The following is a 23,513-nucleotide window of genomic DNA, read 5'->3' on the forward strand; positions in this document are numbered from 1 at the left end:
CCACCGATAAGCGGGCCCGGGGAGAGGAGTAGGCGCGCGCGCGTCCGTCTCGTGTCCGCGCCGATGCAAATCCGGCTCAAAATTGGGCCTGGAATGGGTCGCCCGCGGATGAAAAACGGACGCGCGTCCGTTTGGGTCGGCGCGTTGGGCCGCCATTTTTGTCCGCGCTGACCCAAACGGACGCGGGCGGACGAAATGGGTCGCCCCATTGGAGTGCTCTTATATATTTATACTCCCTCCGTCCCCTAATATAAGATCGTTTTTGACACTAGTACGTCCTAGATAAGTTATCAATGAGAAATATGTAGTACACTCAAATTGGAAGAATGTCTTTTCTTTCTGCACCAACAAGACTTTATCACAGCCTTTTCTTGTCCAAGTTAGTGAATTAATGTGCTTTGCAGATGCACTCGAGCACTCGCAGTAGCATCATGCAAACTAATCCTAATAGTAGATACTAAAAAATGACATGAAAAGCTACATGAACATAATTTACCTTCAGCGCTTTTTTGTGCCGAGAGTAAACAAAACACCGAGTAAGTTCAGATTGGTGAGTTCCGCAATCTTAAGTTTTTAGGCTAGTGAACCTTTTGGGTTATCAGAAAAACTGGCCAATGAAATATCACTTACAATTTATTAGCTTCCGTGGTACTATAAAAAAATTGAACTATGAGCTAAGGTGACTTTGTTGATCAGTGGGCTGTATGTGCAAACATACTTATGAATCATGTACTCCCTCCGTCCCAAAATAAATGTCTCAAGCTTAGTACAACTTTGTACTAAAAAGACACTTATTTTGGGACGGAGGGAGTACTTGCTAATGCTTCCCTTGCAATGCACTTCCTTGGGGCCTATCTACATATCTTCAGTCTGACTGATTCTTTATTTCAATCTTTCTGGTAGATTCATCCAAGATATTGTATTGGCTCTCATCTCCTTCTTGCTTGTTTGCCTTTGATCTTTCTGGCTTAGGACATTTTCACCCTTGAAAGAAGCCAACCAGTGAAAATCCATAGTACCATGGCAGAGGGGGTTGTCGGCATGCTGATTCTGAAGCTTGGCTCAGCCTTGGCCATAGAAGCAATCAAGGTTGGTACAGGGAAGCTATGCCGTCAAGCTAAAGCTTCTTCTATTGCCAGGCTGTTTGGTCAGATCCGTGATATCAAGGAGGAGCTGGAGAGCATGCAGTCGTTTCTACAAGAAGCCGAGAGGTTCAAGGATACTGACAATACCACTGCCAGCTTCATCAACAAGATACGAGGCCTTGCTTTCGAGATCGAGGATGTTGTTGACGAGTTCACCTACAAGTTAGAGGACAAACATGGTGGCTTTTCTGTGAAGATCAAGCGGCAGTTTAAGAGAATCAGTACCTGGCGCCGTCTGTCACTGAAATTGAGAGACATCAAACTGAAATTAGAGAATGTTGATAGGAGAAAGGCCCGGTATGACATGAGAGGAATTGCAATCGAAGCTAGAAACAGTGATGCTCATTGCAGATCTACAGATCAGACTTCATACTTCCCAATAGAAGAAAATCTTGTCGGCATTGATGAGAGTAAGAATCTGCTGATTAATTGGTTGACAAGTGATTTCCAACAGGAGAATGTAATTAGCACAGTATGGGGGATGGGAGGAGTAGGCAAGACCACTTTGGTTGCCCATGTTTACAACACTTTGAAGATTGACTTCGACTGTGCTGCATGGGTAACTGTCTCAAAAGCATACCAGGTTCAGGACTTGTTAAAGCAGATTATCAGGGAGTTACAGAAGAGCGACTTGAAGGGTGAACTTCGCGTTGATATTGTTGACATGGAAAAGAGAAGCCTAGTTGAGATCATCCGTGATTTCCTGCGTGGCAAGAAGTATCTTCTGGTTCTAGATGATGTCTGGGGTATTGATATCTGGTTCAAAATAAGAGATGCTTTCCCTACTAACAGCACCAGCCGGTTTGTAATCACGTCAAGAATCCATGATGTAGCGTTGCTGGCTACTGGAAATTGCATGGTTGAATTGAAACCACTAGAAGCGCACCACTCATGGGAATTGTTCTGTAAAGAGGCGTTTTGGAAAAATGAAAACAGAATATGTCCGGAGGAGCTACAGTTTTTGGCACAAAGATTTGTGGACAAGTGTAATGGCTTGCCCATTGCTATTGCATGCATAGGTCGTTTACTGTCCTGCAAAAGCCAAACTCATTCTGAATGGGAAAAATTGTACAAGGAATTAGAAGTGCAGTTGACAAACAATGCGATTCTTGATGTTAACATAGTTCTAATGGTCAGTTTGGGGGATCTTCCATATATTTTGAAGAACTGCTTTCTTCATTGTATTGTATTTCCAGAGGATTATTTGATCAAAAGGAAAAGACTGATTAGACATTGGGTGACAGCAGGATTCATCAGGGAAACAGAGCACAAAACAATGGAGGAAGTGGCAGAGGGCTATTTGTATGAACTTGTAAATCGAAGCCTATTGCAGGTAGTGGAGAGGAATGAAAGTGGACGTGTGCGGAGTTGCCGAATGCATGATATCATTCGCCTTCTTGCTCTGGCTAAATCAAATGAGGAAAGGTTCTGTAGAGTTCATGATGGCTCAGTGAGTTCTTCAGCAGAAAATACACGCCGCCTATCAATCCAAAGCCCCAATATTGAGCAGTTGACTCTTTCAAGTGAAGTTCAGCTCCGTTCAATCTATGTTTTTGACAATGGTCTGACAATTGATTCACTGAAGCCTTTCTTGAAATCTTTCAAGTTGCTATCAACTTTAGATCTACAAGGTTCCAAAATTAGGAGGCTACCAAATGAGATTTTCAACATGTTTAATCTGCGGTTTCTGGGTCTTAGAGATACCGAGGTTGAGGATATTCCGAAAACAGTTGGAAGACTACAGAAATTGGAAGTTTTGGATGCTTACAATGCTAAGCTGTTGAGTTTGCCGGAGAGTGTGGTGACACTTAGGAAGTTGAGATATCTATATGTTGCTACTGATCCAAAGACAAATATTAAAGGAGTTGTTGCCTGGACTGGAATCCAGGTGCCTAATGGAATAAGGCACTTGACAGACTTGCAAGCCTTGCAACTTGTTGAGGCAAGCTCAGAGACTTTGTGTCATCTTGGTGCTTTGACAGAGTTGAGAACTTTGTCCATCACCAAAGTGCAGAGAGAACAGTGTGTTGATTTGTGCAATGCTATCATGAATATGACCCATCTTGTTAGTCTTGCAATTATGGCTATAAACGAGAAAGAAACACTGGAACTGGAAGAGCTCTGCTTACCCCCTACGCTCTCGAAGCTTGAAATAGGAGGGCAACTAGATAGGAAACGGATGCCTCAGATTGTCTCGTCCTTCTCAGACCATGAAAACATTACCTTGTTGGCCTTAGCCTTCTCCAAACTTGATGAAGACTCATTTTCATGCCTGCTGGTGTTACATGGTCTACGTGCACTTTGGCTTGATAAGGCCTATGAAGGGAAGAGGCTGCACTTCAATGCCATGACATTTCCAAAACTGCGACTGCTATCAATCTCAGATGCACCTCAGCTCAATGATGTTGTAGTAGAAGAAAGTGCATTGCAAAGCCTTGTTCACCTATCTCTCACAGATTGTCCAGAGCTGAAGGCCCTCCCTGATGGCATTGAGCATCTTAGAACTCTAGAAAAATTATATCTGCGAGGAGTTTCCAAAGATCTCACAAAGAAGCTTCAGAATAAAGAAAAAACAAATGAATGCAATGATTATCTTAAGAAGATCAATCACGTCCGAAGGGTAACTGTTTATCCATGAAGCACTTGGGGTATGATCCAGTGTTCCAGTATATATTGTCAACTCAAGTACTCCCTCCGTTCCGAATTACTTGTCTTAAATTTGTCTAGATACGGAGGTATCTAGCACTAAAATGAGTCTAGATACATTCGTATCTAGACAAATCCAAGACAAGTAATTCAGAACGGAGGGAGTACCTCTGAGCTCTCGCTCAAACTGAAAATTTTACTTGTCTTGTAGAATGAGATCAACGACACTTGAGAGATGGCCTTGTGGTAACATGCAGCCCTCCTGAACTGTTTGGAGGGAAAAAAAAAGAGGAGGCTCTATAGAAGAGAGGTGGCAAGGAAATTAGAGAAGCATCTGTGTGCAGAACCTGAGTTAGAAACAAGGGAGAAGAGGAGAGCCTTATTCGATTTTCTTGGTCGAGAATTGAGATGTTGAAAATGCACAACACATCAAAATGGATACCTCAGGAGGTTGGTTGTTGTTTTTCTCTTTCCTTTTTTTAATTAATTCTGAAAATTTGTTGTTGCTGAACATACTGCCACACTATGGACTTCTTGACCCTAAACAAAGTTCTGTATAATTCTGCATCAGGAATCAAAGAGGGAACCATAAATGATCTCAATGCAGCAAAAGTTTCAGCAAGGAAAGCTGCTGAAATAGGCGAGTGTTGCCTCAGTTTATTATCATCACTATTTTTTTCCTTCCGTAGTGGCACTATCTCAAGGATTTGCGTACTCATCAGCGGGTTCAGTTTCTTCTTCTGCGCTTTGTCTAAAATTTATCACCTATTAAAAATGTGGCTTTCTGTGAGAAAAGTGTGGATAGTAAATTTGTCAGGCTGAACATTTCCCATCTTACCACAGCAAACTTATTTTCATTTGAGTTGTTTCAATTCCATTATGTATACATACAATTCGACTTGCAAGGGAATGCCAAAAAACTAAAAGACGGGTTTTGTAGGACGGTGATTCGACTTGTAATGTTGTATGGCACGGAGTGTTGGCTGTTGAGATGGATGTGTGGCCATACAAGGAAGGATCGAGTCAGTAATGATGATATATAGCCAGGATAGAGTTGGGGTAGGACCAACTGAAGAGAAGCTTGTCCAATATCATCTGAGATGGTTTGGTCATATACAAAGCAGGCCTCCAGAAACTCCAGTGCATAGCAGACGCCTAAAGTGTGTTGCTAATGTCATGTAAGGTCGGGATAGACTAAACTTCACATGGGAGGAGTCCGTAAAAAGAGATCCGAAGGATTGAAATATCATCAAAGAACTAGTCATGGACAAGGGTGCATGATCCACGTGCGAGAACCATGAGCTGGTTGCAAGATCTCACGGGTTTCAGCTCTGTTGTTGTTTGTGTTAGAGTTATATTAGTGATGTCTTTTGGCCTTTTGCATTCTAGTCTCTTGGCATCCTTTTGTAGCCTTTTGGCATCCTTATGTATGTGTATACATATGTTGGCTTTGGCCTCCTAATAATACAAGTTGCTTCTTCTCCTAACATGGTATCATGAGCTAAGGTTTTTTTTCGCACACGCAACTCGTGTGATCCAATCACAATTCACGGCTGTGCTATCTCCTCGTGTGCCGGCGCTGCTCTTCTGCGCCTCCACTGCAGGTCAACCCTGCTGTCCACTCGTGCCACCCGCGACGCCTCAGGTCGCCCGCGTTTCAGCCGAACCACCCCGCTGCTGTTCGTCTTGGATTCGACTTCGTCCGCTGCTCCTCTTCAATTTGATCGTCGCCGCCCCCGCCGGATTTCGCCATCATCCGCGTTCCTCGCTGGATCTCCTCCGCCGGTGGCCAGATCCCGCCACCTCCGGCTGGATTCAATCCCCGGGCTGCTACTCGTCCCGGCGGGACTCTCTGGTCCTCGAGCATGAGCGCTCGCTCGACCCAACCCACCGCTGGCCGATTCAGCGCGTGAGCGTTTCGGCCGGTGCTGCTTCGTTCCGCCTCAGCCCACTGGCTGGTTTTCCCAGGAGCCCGTCACCGTCTCTTTCGCGTGGCTGCCCGTTCGGGTCCCTACCCGGGTGCCGGATTGCGCTGCCGCCGACCGCCGATTCGGTCGTCGTCCGCCCGTTCGCTGGTGCGTGTTTTCCTCGTTTGAGCCGCTCCGTCCGTGTCGCCGGAGATCACGCTCGTCCACCCGTCGTTTGCCATCTCAACCCATCGGTCTCCTCTGATCTGCTGCTGATCGGGTGGTTTCCTGATGTTCTCATTGTTTACAATTACAATCGGGAAGGATTGGATCGTGTTGATCCGGCAGCTTACTTTGGGCCTCGTCTGGTGTATCTGGTACCATCAGAATTCAGATTGGTACGTGAGCTTAAAAAGAGAGAGAGAGAGAGATTAAAAAAAAGAGTAAGAGAGAGAGATATTATGTTGCCGGTCTCTGCTCATCGCCGTCCAGTGACTATCAATGGTGTTCCCTATATTGATCCCGTGTCGCATATGCGCCACTGCTTGGTGCTCGTCCGTCTCTGATGTTGCCCTCTATGGCGTCTTCAACAGGCTGTGATAGTCGTTGTTCATCGACTATTTTCGCGGCTTCTGTCTGTGGTGGTGGTGCCTGCTCTACACCGACTTCCCTCGCCGCCTTCGCGCGCATCGGTGACCGCTCTACGTCGACTTGCTCTTCTCAGTCGACTCTACACACGGCTTTCACGGGTGGTGGCGACCGCTTTTCGTCAGCAGATGGTTCTACCTCGACGTCTGCCACTTTGTCTCTATCTGTGCATGAGATTGTGCAACTCCGATGCCTTCTTGATACTTGGGATTCTTCGCTGATAGGTTCTGCGGGTTCTGCGCCTGAGTTTTCGGGCAATGAGAAACCACCTTCTACTCATTCAGGTACATCCTCATGAATTTTTGATACTGGAGCATCTTTTCATATGACTTATGATTCCTCCACTTTGACATCCGTTCGACCTGTCGAGTCTCATGTTCGTGTTCATACTGCTGATGGTACTCCCCTCCCTGTCGCTAGTCGAGGCACTCTTAGCACATCTTATTTTCTTGTTCCCTCTGTTGCTCATGTTCCTCGACTTAGCATGCAACTCTTTTTAGGTAGTCAGATTGTTGACTCTAATTGTAGGGTCAATCTCGACTTTGATTCATGTTTTGTTCAGGATCGCCGCACAGGCGCTCTGCTTGGTGCTGGCCCTCGATGCCATGATGGTCTTTGGGAGCTTGACTGGCTTCGTCTTCCCTCCGATGCCACCGCCGCCAGTTTTGTGGCCCCTGTTGCCGCTTCTGCTAGCTCTTTTCAGCAGTGGCATCATCGTCTTGGCCATTTATATGGTTCTCGTCTCTCGTCTTTAGTTCATCGTGGTGTTCTGGGGTCTGTCTCCGGCAACGCTTCGTTGGATTGTCTAGGTTGTAGGCTTGGTAAGCAGATTCAGCTACCCTATCCTCACAGTGAGTCGATGTCTAAGCGTCCTTTTGATCTCATTCACTCAGATGTTTGGGGTCCTACTCTCTTCGCTTCGAAAGGGGATCATCGCTACTATATTCTCTTTATAGACGGTTTTACTCGCTACACCTGGATCTATTTCATGTCTTCTCGTAGCGAGGTCTTATCTATATACAAAAATTTTGCTGCCATGGTTCGTACCCAATTCTCCACTCCTATTCGTGTTTTCGCGCAGATTCTGCTGGTGAGTATATTTCTCGAGCGTTGCAAGGATTTCTTGCTGAACAGGGTACTCTTCCCCAGTTCTCTTGCCCTGGTGCTCATGCTCAGAATGGTGTGGCCGAGCACAAGCATCGTCACCTTCTTAATACGGCGCGTGCGATGATGATCGCTGCCTCTCTTCCACCTCACTTTTGGGCTAAGGCTATTTCCACTTCCACCTATCTCATCAATATTCAGCCATCTGCTGCTTTGCAGGGTGGTATTCCTTTCGGACGTCTTTCTGATCGTTCTCCTGATTATTCGGCGCTTCGTTTGTTTGGTTGTGTTTGCTATGTTCTTCTTCCTCCTCGTGAACGCACCAAGCTAACCGCTCAGTCTGTTGAGTGTGTCTTTCTAGGATATAGCGATGAGCATAAGGGTTATCGGTGTTGGGATCCTGTCGGTCGTCGGATGCGTATTTCTCGGGATGTAACTTTTGATGAGTCTCGTCCTTTCTACCCACGTCCATCCTCCTCGACCTTTTCTGTGGAGGACATCTCTTTTTTCACATTTCCCAATACACCTCCCTTTGTGCCCCATATTCCTACTCCTTCCCCCGTTGTTGCAGATACAACGCCATCCTCTCCCACAGTTTCTTCTCCTCCCTTGTCAGATGACTCTCCACCTTCATCCCCGATACCTTCTCCGTCTCCACCTTCATCCTCGATACCTTCTCTGTCTCCATCTTCATCAACGATGCCTTCTCCATCAGCACCGATGTCTTCCCCATCTCCACCTCCGGTGATTCCTGTTGGAAATATGCCCTAGAGGCAATAATAAAAGTGTTATTATTATATTTCCTTGTTCATGATAATTGTCTTTTATTCATGCTATAACTGTATTATCCGGAAATCGTAATACACGTGTGAATACATAGACCACAAGATGTCCCTAGTGAGCCTCTAGTTGACTAGCTCGTTGTGATCAACAGATAGTCATGGTTTCCTGGCTATGGACATTGGATGTCATTGATAACGGGATCACATCATTAGGAGAATGATGTGATGGACAAGACCCAATCCTAAGACTAGCACAAAGATCGTGTAGTTCATTTGCTAGAGCTTTGCCAATGTCAAGTATCTCTTCCTTTGACCATGAGATCGTGTAACTCCTGGATACCGTAGGAGTGCTTTGGGTGTATTAAACGTCACAACGTAACTGGGTGACTATAAAGGTGCACTACAGGTATCTCCGAAAGTATCTATTGTTTTATGCGGATCGAGACTGGGATTTGTCACTCCGTGTAAACGGAGAGGTATCTCTGGGCCCACTCGGTAGGACATCATCATATGCGCAATGTGACCAAGGAGTTGATCACGGGATGATGTGTTACGGAACGAGTAAAGTGACTTGCCGGTAACGAGATTGAACAAGGTATCGGTATACCGACGATCGAATCTCGGGCAAGTAAAATACCGCTAGACAAAGGGAATTGAATACGGGATCGATTGAGTCCTTGACATCGTGGTTCATCCGATGAGATCATCGTGGAACATGTGGGAGCCAACATGGGTATCCAGATCCCGCTGTTGGTTATTGACCGGAGAACGTCTCGGTCATGTCTGCATGTCTCCCGAACCCGTAGGGTCTACACACTTAAGGTTCGATGACGCTAGGGTTATAAAGGAAGCTTGTATGTGGTTACCGAATGTTGTTCGGAGTCCCGGATGAGATCCCGGACACAACGAGGAGTTCCGGAATGGTCCGGAGGTAAAGATTTATATATAGGAAGTCCTGTTTCGGCCATCGGGACAAGTTTCGGGGTCATCGATATTGTACCGGGACCACCGGAAGGGTCCCGGGGGCCCACCGGGTGGGGCCACCTGCCCCGGGGGGCCACATGGGCTGTAGGGGGTGCGCCTTGGCCTACATGGGCCAAGGGCACCAGCCCCAAGAGGCCCATGCGCCTAGGGAACCCTAGAGGGAAGAGTCCTCGAGGGGGAAGGCACCTCCGAGGTGCCTTGGGGAGGATGGACTCCTCCCCCCCCTCTTGGCCGCCGCACCAGATGCCATCTGGAGGCTGGCCGCCGCCCCTTGGGGTGGGAAACCCTAAAGGGGGCGCAGCCCTCCCCTTCCCCTATATATATGAGGCCTAGGGGCTGCCCATAAGACGCGATTTGATCTCTCGTTAGTGCAGCCCTGCCCCTCTCCCTCCTCCTCCTCTCCCATGGTGCTTGGCGAAGCCCTGCTGGATAGCCACGCTCCTCCACCACCACCACGCCGTTGTGCTGCTGTTGGATGGAGTCTTCCTCAACCTCTCCCTCTCTCCTTGCTGGATCAAGGCATGGGAGACGTCACCGGGCTGTACGTGTGTTGAACGCGGAGGTGCCGTCCGTTCGGCACTAGGATCATCGGTGATCTGAATCACGACGAGTACGACTCCATCAACCCCGTTCACTTGAACGCTTCCGCTTAGCGATCTACAAGGGTATGTAGATGCACTCCCCTTTCTACTCGTTGCTGGTCTCTCCATAGATAGATCTTGGTGTTACATAGGAAATTTTTTGAATTTCTGCTACGTTCCCCTACAGTGGCATCATGAGCTAGGTCTATTGCGTAGATTCTTTGCACGAGTAGAACACAAAGTAGTTGTGGGCGTTGATGTTGTTCAATATGCTTACCGTTACTAGTCCAATCTTGTTTCGACGGTATTGTGGGATGAAGCGGCCCGGACCGACCTTACACGTACTCTTACGTGAGACAGGTTCCACCGATTGACATGCACTTGGTGCATAAGGTGGCTAGCGGGTGCCAGTCTCTCCCACTTTAGTCGGAACGGATTCGATGAAAAGGGTCCTTATGAAGGGTAAATAGCAATTGGCATATCACGTTGTGGTCTTGCGTAGGTAAGAAACGTTCTTGCTAGAAACCCTAGCAGCCACGTAAAACATGCAACAACAATTAGAGGACGTCTAACTTGTTTTTGCAGGGTATGCTATGTGATGTGATATGGCCAAGAAGAATGTGATGAATGATATGTGATGTATGAGATTGATCATGTTCTTGTAATAGGATTCACGACTTGCATGTCGATGAGTATGACAACCGGCAGGAGCCATAGGAGTTGTCTTTATTTTTTGTATGACCTGCGTGTCATTGAAGAACGCCATGTAACTTACTTTACTTTATTGCTAAACGCGTTAGCCATAGAAGTAGAAGTAGTCGTTGGCGTGACAACTTCATGAAGACACGATGATGGAGATCATGATGATGGAGATCATGGTGTCATGCCGGTGACGATGATGATCATGGAGCCCCGAAGATGAAGATCAAAAGGAGCAAAATGATATTGGCCATATCATGTCACTATTTGATTGCATGTGATGTTTATCATGTTTATGCATCTTGTTTACTTAGGACGACGGTAGTAAATAAGATGATCCCTTACAAAATTTCAAGAAGTGTTCTCCCCTAACTGTGCACCGTTGCTACAGTTCGTCGCTTCTAAGCACCACGTGATGATCGGGTGTGATGGATTCTTACGTTCACATACAACGGGTGTAAGACAATTTTACACAGCGAAAACACTTAGGGTTAACTTGACGAGCCTAGCATGTGCAGACATGGCCTCGGAACACGGAGACCGAAAGGTCGAGCATGAGTCGTATAGTAGATACGATCAACATGAAGATGTTCACCGACGTTAACTAGTCCGTCTCACGTGATGATCAGACACGGCCTAGTTGACTCGGATCATGTAATCACTTAGATGACCAGAGGGATGTCTATCTGAGTGGGAGTTCATAAGATGAACTTAATTATCCTGAACATAGTCAAAAGACCTTTTGCAAATTATGTCGTAGCTCGCGCTTTAGTTCTACTGTTTTAGATATGTTCCTAGAGAAAATATAGTTGAAAGTTGATAGTAGCGATTATGCGAACAGTAGAAAGCTTATGTCCTTAATGCACTGCTCAGTGTGCTGAACCCCAAACGTCGTTTGTGGATGTTTCGAACATCGAACATACACGTTTTGATAACTACGTGATAGTTCAGTTAAATGGTTTAAGTAGAGGCACCAAAGACGTTTTCGAAACATCGCGGAACATATGAGATGTTTCGAGGGCTGAAATTGGGATTTCAGGCTCGTGCTCACGTCAAGAGGTATAAGACCTCCGACGATTCTCTTAGCCTGCAAACTAAGGGAGAAAATCTCAATCGTTGAGCTTGTGCTCAGATTGTCTGAGTGCAACAATCACTTGAATTGAGTGGGAGTTGATCTTCCAAATGAGATAGTGATGTTTCTCCAAAGTCATTGCCACCGAGCTGCTAGAGCTTCGTGATGAACTATAACAGATCAGGGACATATATGATGATCCTTGAGATATTCGCGATGTTTGACACCGCGAAAGTAGAAATCAAGAAGGAGCATCAATCGTTGATGGTCAGTGAGACCACTAGTTTCAAGAAGGGCAAGGGCAAGAAGGGATACTTCATGAAACAGCAATTCAGCTGCTGCTCTAGTGAAGAAACCCAAGGTTGAACCCAAACCCGAGACTGAGTGCTTCTGTAATAAGGGGAACAGCCACTGGAGCAGAATTACCCTAGATACTTGGTAGATGAGAAGGCTGGCAAGGTCGATAGAAATATATTGGATATACATTGTGTTAATGTGTACTTTACTAGTACTCCTAGTAGCACCAGGGTATTAGATACCGGTTCGGTTGCTAAGTGTTAGTAACTCGAAATAAAAGCTACGGAATAAAACGGAGACTAGCTAAAGCTGAGCTGACGATACGTGTTGGAAGTGTTTCCAAGTTTGATGTGATCTAACATCGCACGCTCCCTCTACCATCAAGATGAGTATTAAACCTGAATAAGTGCTCTTGCACCTAAAGGAATGGTTTATTGAATTTTGATCATAGGGATACACATTTTCATGCCAAAAGATATAAGATAGTAATGATAGTACCACTTACTTGTGGCACTGCCATGTAAGTCATAATGGTATAAAACGCATGAAGAAGCTCCATGTTGATGGATCTTTGGACTCACTCATTTTTGAAAAGTTTGAGACATGCGAACCATGTCTATTGGTATATATGCATGAAGAAACTCCATGCAAATGGACCGTTTGAACTCACTTGATTTTGAATCACTTGAGATATGCAAATCATACCACATGGGCAAGATGACTGAAAAGCCTCGGTTTCAGTAAGATGGAACAACTTGCTGGAAGTAACACATTTTGATGTGTCCAATCCAATGAGTGCTGAGGCATGCAGTGAATATCGTTATGATCTTACTTCACAGATGATTCGAGTAGATGTTGAGAATATTTACTTGATGAAACACAAGTCTGAATTATTGAATGGTTCAAGTAATTTCAGAGTGAAGTAGAAGATCATTGTGACAAGAGGATAAAATGTCTATGATATGATCATAGAGATGAATATCTGAGTTACGAGTTTTGGCACACAATTAAGACATTGTGGAAATTGTTTCGCAATTAATACCGCCTGGAACACCATAGTGTGATGGTGTGTCCGAACATCATAGTTGCACCCTATTGGATATGGTGCGTACCATGATATCTCTTATCGAATTACCACTATCGTTCATGGGTTAGGCATTAGAGACAACCACACTCACTTTAAATAGGGCACCACGTAATTCCGTTGAGACGACACCGTTTAGAGAAACCTAAGTTGTCGTTTCTTAAAGGTTTGGGGCTGCGACGCTTATGTGAAAAAGTTTCAGGATTAAGCTCGAACCCAAAGCGGATAAAATGCATCTTCATAGGAAACCCAAAACAGTTGGGTATACCTCCTAATTCAGATCCGAAAGCAATATGGATTGTTTCTAGAATCGGGTCCTTTCTCGAGGAAAAGTTTCTCTCGAAAGAATTGAGTGGGAGGATGGTAGAGACTTGATGAGGTTATTGAACCGTCTCTTCAACTAGTGTGTGACAGGGCACAGGGAGTTGTTCCTGTGGCACCTACACCAATTGAAGTGGAAGCTTATGATATTGATCATGAAACTTCGGATCGAGTCACTCCCAAACCTCGTAGGATGACAAGGATGCGTACTACTTCAGAGTGGTACGTAATCCTGTCTTGAAGGTCATGTTGCTAGACAACAATGAACCTACGAGCTATAGAGAAGCGATGGTGGGCCCGGATTCCGATAAATGACTCGAGGCCATAAAATCCGAAAACGGATCCATGGACTTTGGTGGACTTGCCCGATGATCGGCAAGCCATTAAGATAAATGGATCTTTAAGAAGAAGACGGACGTGGATGGTAATGTCACCGTCCATGAAGCTCGACTTGTGGCGAAAAGTTTTTCACAAGTCCAAGGAGTTGACTACGATGAGATTTTCTCATCTGTAGCGATGCTTAAAGTCCGTCGGATTCATGTTAGCATTAGCTATATTTATGAAATCTGGCAGATGGATATCAAAACGAGTTTCCTTACCAGTTTTCGTGAGGAAAGATTGTAGGTAATACAATCAGAAAGTTTTTGTCGATCCTAAGGATGCTAAAAGGTATGCTAGCTCCAGCGATCCTTCTAAGGACTGGAGTGAGCATCTCGAAGTTGGAATGTATGCTTTGATGATGATCAAAGATTTTGGGTTTGTACAAAGTTTATGAGAAACTTGTATTTCCAAAGAAGTGAGTGGGAGCACTATAGAATTTCTGATGAATACATGTTGATCAGAAATGATGTAGAATTTCTGGAAAGCATATAGGGTTATTTTGAAAGTGTTTTTCAATAGAAAGCCTGGATTAAGCTACTTGAACATTGAGCATCAAGATCTATAAGGATAGATCAAAATGCTTAATAATACTTTCAAATGAGCACATACCTTGACATGATCTTGAAGGTGTTCAAGATGGACCAGTCAAAGAAGGAGTTCTTGCCTGAGTTGTAAGGTACGAAGTTAAGACTTAAAGCTCGACCACGGCAGAATAGAGAGAAAGGACGAAGGTCGTCCCCTATGCTAAAGACGTAGGCTCTTCAGTATGCTATGCTGTGTACCGCACCTGAAGTGTGCCTTGCCATGAGTCAGTCAAGGGGTACAAGAGTGATCCAAGAATGGCTCACAGGACAGCGGTCAAAGTTATCCTTAGTAACTAGTGGACTAAGGAATTTTCTCGATTATGGAGGTGGTAAAAGAGTTCGTCGTAAAGGTTACGATGATGCAAGCTTGACACCTATCCGGATAGCTCTGAGTAGAGAGACCAGATACATATAATGGAGCAATAATTTAGAATAGCTCCAAGTAGAACAGTTATTTGGAATAGCTCCAAATAGAGCGTGGTAGCTGCATCTAGGAGATGACATAGAGATTTGTAAAGCACACACGGATCTGAAAGGTTCAGACCCGTTGACTAAAACCTCTCTCACAAGCAACATGATCAAACATAAAACTCATTGAGTGTTAATCACATAGTGATGTGAACTAGACTACTGACTCTAGTAAACTCTTGGGTATTAGTCACATGGCGATGTGACCTGTGAGTGTTAATCACATGGCGATGTGAATTAGATTATTGACTCTAGTGCAAGTGGGAGACTGTTGGAAATATGCCCTAGAGGCAATAATAAAAGTGTTATTATTATATTTCCTTGTTCGTGATAATTGTCTTTTATTCATGCTATAACTGTATTATCCGGAAATCGTAATACACGTGTGAATACATAGACCACAATATGTCCCTAGTGAGCCTCTAGTTGACTAGCTCGTTGTGATCAACAGATAGTCATGGTTTCCTGGCTATGGACATTGGATGTCATTGATAACGGGGTCACATCATTAGGAGAATGATGTGATGGACAAGACCCAATCCTAAGACTAGCACAAAGATCGTGTAGTTCATTTGCTAGAGCTTTGCCAATGTCAAGTATCTCTTCCTTTGACCATGAGATCGTGTAACTCCTGGATACCGTAGGAGTGCTTTGGGTGTATCAAACGTCACAACGTAACTGGGTGACTATAAAGGTGCACTACAGGTATCTCCGAAAGTATCTATTGTTTTATGCGGATCGAGACTGGGATTTGTCACTCCGTGTAAACGAAGAGGTATCTCTGGGCCCACTCGGTAGGACATCATCATATGCGCAATGTGACCAAGGAGTTGATCACGGGATGATGTGTTACGGAACGAGTAAAGTGACTTGCCGGTAACGAGATTGAACAAGGTATCGGTATACCGACGATCGAATCTCGGGCAAGTAAAATACCGCTAGACAAAGGGAATTGAATACGGGATCGATTGAGTCCTTGACATCGTGGTTCATCCGATGAGATCATCGTGGAACATGTGGGAGCCAACATGGGTATCCAGATCCCGCTGTTGGTTATTGACCGGAGAACGTCTCGGTCATGTCTGCATGTCTCCTGAACCCGTAGGGTCTACACACTTAAGGTTCGATGACGCTAGGGTTATAAAGGAAGCTTGTATGTGGTTACCGAATGTTGTTCGGAGTCCCGGATGAGATCCCGGACGTAACGAGGAGTTCCGGAATGGTCCGGATGTAAAGATTTATATATAGGAAGTCCTGTTTCGGCCATCGGGACAAGTTTCGGGGTCATCGGTATTGTACCGGGACCACCGGAAGGGTCCCGTGGGCCCACCGGGTGGGGCCACCTGCCCCGGGGGGCCACATGGGCTGTAGGGGGTGCGCCTTGGCCTACATGGGCCAAGGGCACCAGCCCCAAGAGGCCCATGCGCCTAGGGAACCCTAGAGGGAAGAGTCCTCGAGGGGGAAGGCACCTCCGAGGTGCCTTGGGGAGGATGGACTCCTCCCCCCCTCTTGGCCGCCGCACCAGATGCCATCTGGAGGCTGGCCGCCGCCCCTTGGGGTGGGAAACCCTAAAGGGGGCGCAGCCCTCCCCTTCCCCTATATATATGAGGCCTAGGGGCTGCCCATAAGACGCGATTTGATCTCTCGTTAGTGCAGCCCTGCCCCTCTCCCTCCTCCTCCTCTCCCATGGTGCTTGGCGAAGCCCTGCTGGATAGCCACGCTCCTCCACCACCACCACGCCGTTGTGCTGCTGTTGGATGGAGTCTTCCTCAACCTCTCCCTCTCTCCTTGCTGGATCAAGGCATGGGAGACGTCACCGGGCTGTACGTGTGTTGAACGCGGAGGTGCCGTCCGTTCGGCACTAGGATCATCGGTGATCTGAATCACGACGAGTACGACTCCATCAACCCCGTTCACTTGAACGCTTCCGCTTAGCGATCTACAAGGGTATGTAGATGCACTCCCCTTTCTACTCGTTGCTGGTCTCTCCATAGATAGATCTTGGTGTTACGCAGGAAATTTTTTGAATTTCTGCTACGCTCCCCAACAATTCCTACCCGTCCCTCTTTTCGTTTTCATTACACCCACCGTCCATGTGTTGTGGATGGGTCCAATGATGCGCCATCTACTTCTGGTGTGCCTTCTTCCTCATCTCAGCCAACTTATGGTCTTCGACCTCTGCCTTGTCCTCCTCCTGACCGCTATTCTCCTTCCAAATATGGTCTTTCAGCTATACTTGAGCCTACCTCTTATCGCGATGCTATTGTTCATCCCGAATGGCAGTTTGCGATGGCAGAGGAGCTTGCTGCTCTTGAGCGCATCGGCACGTGGGATCTTGTTTCTCTTCCTCCTGGTGTTCGTCCCATCACTTGTAAGTGGGTCTACAAGGTTAAGACTCGCTCTGATGGTTCTCTTGAGCGTTACAAAGCTCGTCTTGTGGCTCGTGGCTTTCAGCAGGAGCATGGTCGTGATTACGACGAGACTTTTGCTCCTGTGGCCCATATGACCACTGTTCGCACACTTCTTGTCGTGGCCTCTGTTCGCCACTGGTCTGTTTCTCAGCTTGATGTTAAGAATGCCTTTCTTAATGGTGAGCTACGTGAGGAGGTTTACATGCAGCCACCACCTGGGTATTCTGATCGTACAATTTTTTCTAAGGATTGATTTGTACTACATTTCATAGAAAACCTAGTATCCACTTCAATCTCCTTTAACAATTTATTCGCTTGTTCTATGCTATCAGACACACTCTGCTAATCTTATAGGATTCAAATGAGCATGTCACTCCAATTTTATATTTATTTTATTTCTATGTTTTGAGAATCCTACAAATCAATGAGGCACTCAAAACAACCGTGAATGTGCATTATGAGCAAAAATATCAACTCAAAAAGTCTCCATTCGTAGATGTAAAACTTTATAAATGTTTTCATTCATATTAGACTTAGCATTTGAAATAGATAATATGAAAGACCAGACAGTTTTTCTCCAAGCGTTTTCCCCCTTTCCCGTTGGCGGCTAGGGCAAACTCCCCCCTTCAGACTTCGTCGGCAAAGCTGTGGACACGACTCCGCTTTGCCTATTGCTTCGGCGGCCGGTGGCATTTAAGGGAATCCCGGTGCCTTCACTTTGGCTACTAGTTTAGATTAGGTTCTTTTAGTCCTTACTGTCGTGGATTTGTCACGGCAGATGTCCTAGCGAAAGGACTTAGTCGTGGAGCCATCGCTACGAGTTTACTTGAAGGGGTTAAAGCGGACACAAAGACACGTGGGGTTTATACTAGTTTGGCCCCTTCGATGAAGGTAAAAGCCTACGTCTAGTTGTGATGGAATTGATGTGGTCTCGATGGCTAGGGAGCAAACAAGCTTCGCCTAGGCCCGAGTTGTGGTTGTCCCCCTTGAACCGCCGCCGGGCCGTCCCCTTATATACACGGGTGACGCCCGTCGGTCCATAGAGTCCCAGCCGGTTCATATTCATATCCCGGTCGGTATCTCTCTATTCCTAACTTACAATACAAGTTATACATCAGGTCGGTTTTATAGCTACAGATTCTAAACCGACTATAGGCCTTGGGCCTTCACCTGCTTATACCACTATGAAGTTAACCCGGCCCAAGTAGGCCGGTTTTACACCCAGTGGTAATATCCCCAACATTGCCCCAGATTGATTTGAACTGGTTCATGTCAATCCTTCACACCATCTTGCGTCTTGGATGTCTTCTGTTAATTGGAAAATCTTCATGTCGTCATCATGTTTGATTGCTGTAAACCGGCATGACGTCATCAACTTTGGCTACTATAAACCGGCATGACGTCATTATGAAATTCATAACGCCCTCTTAATGACAGATCCTGGATTCGCGCGTTTGACCTAGCTCAGTTGCCTTATAAATAAGACCGAAGGGTTATTTGTTTTCTCTTCCCCTTCGTCCCTTCTTCTTCTTCTTCCTCACGTTGCCGGCTTTGGAGCTCCGCCACCACCGTCGACCTCTGTCTCGTCTCAGGCCGCTGCATCAACCTGTACGTACCAGAGTGTCGCGGCGTCTTTCCGCATCCTCTCTGTTCCTGGTAAGTTCTCTCTCCCTCTTAACCTAGATCTGTTCTTAGGGTTCCATGTTCTTGCTATGTTCATCGCGCGTTCATAGCTGCTATCTGATCCTGAATGCATCTGTGAACTTTTGCTGTGTTTAGTAGCGATCCCTTTAGCATCCGCTTACCATTTCTCATCCAAGCTCATAGATCTCCCGCATCTATCCGCTCAATGGTTCACTTCTGTTTCCGTCTTAGTCTTCGAAATATTTCCTGTTTTTATGAGCTTGCTGTAGATCCGTGGCTGTAACATAATTTTGTGAAACTTGTTTCTGCATAACTAGTTATCCATAGTTTCGATTGCTTCCGATGCTTAGGCCAGGCGGTTTAACTTCACCATAGAGAAAAAATTGCCAGACCGGTATATATGTCATTAGTCCCCTGGTTGAACCACCAGAATCCATCTGATGCTACGTTGTAGAAGACCGGTTTATGGGTACTGCCTCCGGTTTACCGTAATTAGATCAACACCGTTGTATCCGGCATGTTCTTGAACCGGATCATTTATTTCTTGTAGATCTTGTCATGGCCAAACAAGTGTACGAGTGCAACTGGGTTCCCTCCCGTGTCACAGAATCACAGATGAACGATCTAGTCCTGATTGGCGCTTTGGATAGCAAAGACACGATTCATTGGAGGGTTCCTGGAGATGAATGTCCTCCTACACCCCAGGAAGGAGAGGTCGTGGTCTTCACAGATCATATGGCCCGGGGCTTCAAACCGCCCGGCTCCAAATTTTATCGGGATGTGTTAGCCAACTTTCAACTCCGTCCACAGGATATTGGCCCCAACTCTGTCACCAATCTATGTCACTTTCAAGTACTTTCTGAGGCATACCTTCAAGAGGAGCCTTCCGTCGAGTTATTTAGAGATCTCTTTCATCTGAACCGTCGTACTGAATTCACTGACGGCCCTAATACCGAACTGGGCGGTATGGCCATTCAGAAGAGGAAAGAAATCACCTACCCTCACGTCAAACTCCATACTCACCCCAAGGAATGGAACGTAACTTGGTTTTATTGCAAGGATACATCTCCTGATAATGAAAATCCCTTGCCTGGCTTCCGTCCGGAACGGCTCAGCAACACTCACCCTTTTCCACAAAGGCTAAGCGCTAAGGAGAGAATTAAATATGCTCCTCAACTGTCCAAGCTCCGGGCCTTCATGGCCAACGGTTTAACAGGAATAGACCTTGCACGCTGCTGGATATCATGGAGTATTTTGCCTCTAAGCCGGCGCCCAAATTTGATGTGTGAGTATACTGATAGTATCGATGACCCACTCCGTCACACAAAATCCAACTCCCTGAGGACGAAGTCACAGAATCTATGAAGAAGATGCTGAATGAACCGGAGCACCTCTGTGCTCAAACCGGTCTGCTTCCTTACTGCACCACCAACAAACCGCCAGCGGTAATATTTCAATTGCTCTATTGTTGAACCGAGTTACTATTTTATATGTTCAACGTTTTAATTGCTGCTGATCCAGGGTGATAATCCGTTCTGGAGTAAGAAACTTCCTCAAGACAAAACGGAGAAGGCAGGACGGCCAACCCGGCCCAAGACCAAGGTTGTCAAGAAACCAGCTCATAAGAGAAAAACCACCGCTTCATCTGACCCAGCCATTGATGATGATGTGGGTAATCCGGATCTTGAGGTAGAACTTGATTCACTTTGCTTACTTTTTACACGCCTTATTGATGATGATGTTTGTCAGGATGACGCTGAAGCCAGCAATGCGGTTTTCGTTGAGGTAACTATTCTCTCTTCCGATTCAGAAATCTTGCCTTTGCCAAAATTTCGCCGGGCAAACCGGAAAGTTAAATTTTCTCATCCTCTTGCTTATCTGGATTCCCAATTTCTTATGAAGACTCAGCAACACGAAGCTCGCCGCACAACCCGGCACAGTGGCCAGGTAGTTACCTCTGCCGGTTTACCAAACAGTCCGGTTCGAAAACGCCGCTCCGAGGTCTCCGACCTTTTTATTGATTTAAATCGTAAAGCGGGTTTCTTCCGTCAACCTCTTAATCCATCCGACTCCGATTATCAGGTCACTTCTCATTCCTCATCTGGTGAATCGTCGGCCACCCAGCTACCACCTTTGAAAACAGTTGCTGGGTAAGTTAAACCGACCATATCCTTCTAGTATGTTGCGCAATGATTTACACTTTTCCTTAATTTTTATCTTTTCTTCCAGGGCTAAACCGAAACCCAGCAAGAAGGCCCGCCTGGATAAAGCGGCTGAAGAAAATATGGCCCCAGAACATGACCAAGTACCGGATCGTGAAATGTTTACTTCTGAAGATATCCCCAATGATCCTCCTCTGCAAGACAACATTATCCCTGAAGAAGGTCTTATTAATACTCCAGTGTCTGCTGATCCGCCTGCCAGCTCTGTCCAGATTGAGAAATCCCACACTCCTGCTGACAAAACGGCCGCACCAACCCAAACCGGCGAGTCAAAAGATGATGATGTTGTGATTACCGGTGTAGGCCGCTCTGAACCCGGGAATCCTGCCACCCTTACCAGGCATACCATGAAAGAGGATTCTTCCCCTTTGAATAAAGGAAAATGGGATGTTGAATTAGAAATATATGCCGCTTTGAATGCTCAAGATCTTCACTCTGGCTATTTGAACCGGCTTTACACTAGCCGTGACTGTGAAGCTGGCCTGGTCAAAATGATGAGGGATAAATTTGAGGTAAATTCCTTCTTTCTTTTCTGCCCTTGCATTCATCCCGGTAGCCCCCAAGGGCCGGTTTGTGACCTTGGTCAAACCGGGACTTGATCCTGAATATATATTTTTTGAAATCCGTCGGCATAACCCTCGAGGGCCGGTTTAGCATAAGCAAACCGGGGCTAAAAAATAAAAAGCTGTCCTTAGAACAGAACTTGATCAAATAGCCATTAGCCCCCAAGTGCCAAGTTGAATACTTGTATTGAGCTTGGGACTTTGTATTTGAGCAATATACAAAAAATTGAAGGTACATTAGCCCCCAAGTATCAGGCATATAACTTTATTATGTGGTTGATACTTCAATTTCTTGTCTCGACTGTGAAAAGCTTTAATGTCATCTGTATGCAGGCTGAGATTAAAATCAAGGAGGACCGGATTGCCGATTTGCAGGAGGCCCTGAAGACCCAGCAAGCTGAAACAGATAAAGCCAAGGAAGAATTAACCAGCGCTTTGAGCACTGCTGAACGGCTGAAACAAAGTTTTAAGAAAGAGCGAGCTGACTGGGCCACTGAGAAGGCCGGTTTAACCAAAAGAGCAGAAAATGCTGAAGCGGCCCTTAAATCGGTGGTAGATGAACTGACGGCTGTACAGCGGCAAATACACTCCATGACTGCTGCTATCTTTGGTAAGCTCCTTGTAACTTCTGTGATAAATTTGAATCTGCTGTATCGTAAGTCCGGTTTGAGACCATTCCAATCCTTTTGTAGGCACACGTATTGGGCACTTAGGAAATGATGTGCGGAAGAAATTGAAAGCTGCCTACACCTTGGTAGAACAATTGTACACTGGAGCCCAACAGATCATCAGCACAGCTTCTCACAACAACCCGGCGCCCTCTTTAATCCAAGACACTCTTAGCAAGTTGTCAATGCTTCCAGCCCGGATTGAGGAGCTAAAAAAATCCGCTGCCCGAACCGGAGCCATCAATGCCTTAATCCGGGCAAAGGCATGGGTGCCCGACTTTGATCCTGTGGAAGCAGCTCAAGGCTATCCCAGTCTGAAAGAAGATGGCTCTGAGTTCAACGAAGAAGATTTAAGGGCCATAAACTGTGTAGTACGCCCTCTGGCTTGCCAGTTAGCTGAAGAGGCAGATTTGACGCATTATCAAGCGCAATATAATAATCAAAACAAGCGAGTGCCTGCCCCAACTGTTGAAGCGGAGAATCTGATTCCTCCAATCCGTAAGCACACTTACGCCCTTGATATTGAACCGTCTTCCCTGATCCATGAAGAAGCTGTTTTCCAAGCTTTAATGGGAATCGACTGGACCACTGTTGATTTCCAGCCAATGGGTAGAGACGAGGAAGCTGAAGCGGCGGAGGACGAGGAGCAGGCTTGAACCGGAAGCCGGTTTGAAGTGCTATTTGCAACATCCTTCTACAAAAACAATGATTTTGTTTGGGCACCATGCTGCCTTGTAATAGGATAGTTAAAACTTCTGCCTGGGATATGCCTTCGTGCATAAGTACCGAAGCTTTTGCTTGAAAAAACTTTAATTCATATTTCCTGCAATCAGAAAAATTTGAACTTCGGTAGCGGTTATACCGTCAGCCGGATTATGATCTTGATATGTGTATCAGAAATATAACAAATAGACGATACATAAATACCTGCCATGCTTGGGTATAAAGCTGGCTTAACCAAGCCTGAAGCGGTGGTTTTATAAACCATTACCGTCAAAAAGGGGAAAGTAGCCCCCGTACAAACCGTACTGACTTAATACGAGCCCCCTGGTTACTCCATGATGTTAACAGGGAAAAGGTAAACTGGGTAGACTCCTCCGGATTAGAAGGGGAATCAAAAATCATTGGCTGAACCGGAAAAAATATGCTTGTTGACATAAAGAAATCCAATAAAAGCAAAAAACGAACAAACCATGAAAACAACATGGAAACGAAAGTAATGATAAAACCCATTCGCAAAAATACGCTATATTGAGCTGTTCAGATGGCATTACCATGGTCGGACAGGATCAAGGCCCCCAA

General features: G+C 45.8%; 1 protein-coding gene across 1 annotated transcript in view; it reads left to right on the forward strand.

Annotated features, from left to right (window-relative positions):
- LOC119354064 (disease resistance protein RPM1-like) overlaps positions 1-4,717 on the forward strand; it is an 8,203-nt gene extending 3,486 nt beyond the window's left edge. Inside the window, exons 2-4 of the mRNA XM_037620765.1 lie at positions 973-3,793; positions 4,003-4,241; positions 4,363-4,717. Coding sequence (XP_037476662.1) covers positions 1,021-3,783 — 2,763 coding nt within the window. The 5' untranslated portion in view covers positions 973-1,020 and the 3' untranslated portion in view covers positions 3,784-3,793; positions 4,003-4,241; positions 4,363-4,717. The remainder of the gene's footprint in view (positions 1-972; positions 3,794-4,002; positions 4,242-4,362) is intronic.
- Positions 4,718-23,513: the final 18,796 nt, after the last annotated feature.

This window comes from Triticum dicoccoides, chromosome 2A (genome assembly GCF_002162155.2).
Source record: "Triticum dicoccoides isolate Atlit2015 ecotype Zavitan chromosome 2A, WEW_v2.0, whole genome shotgun sequence".
NCBI classification, from domain to species: domain Eukaryota; kingdom Viridiplantae; phylum Streptophyta; class Magnoliopsida; order Poales; family Poaceae; genus Triticum; species Triticum dicoccoides.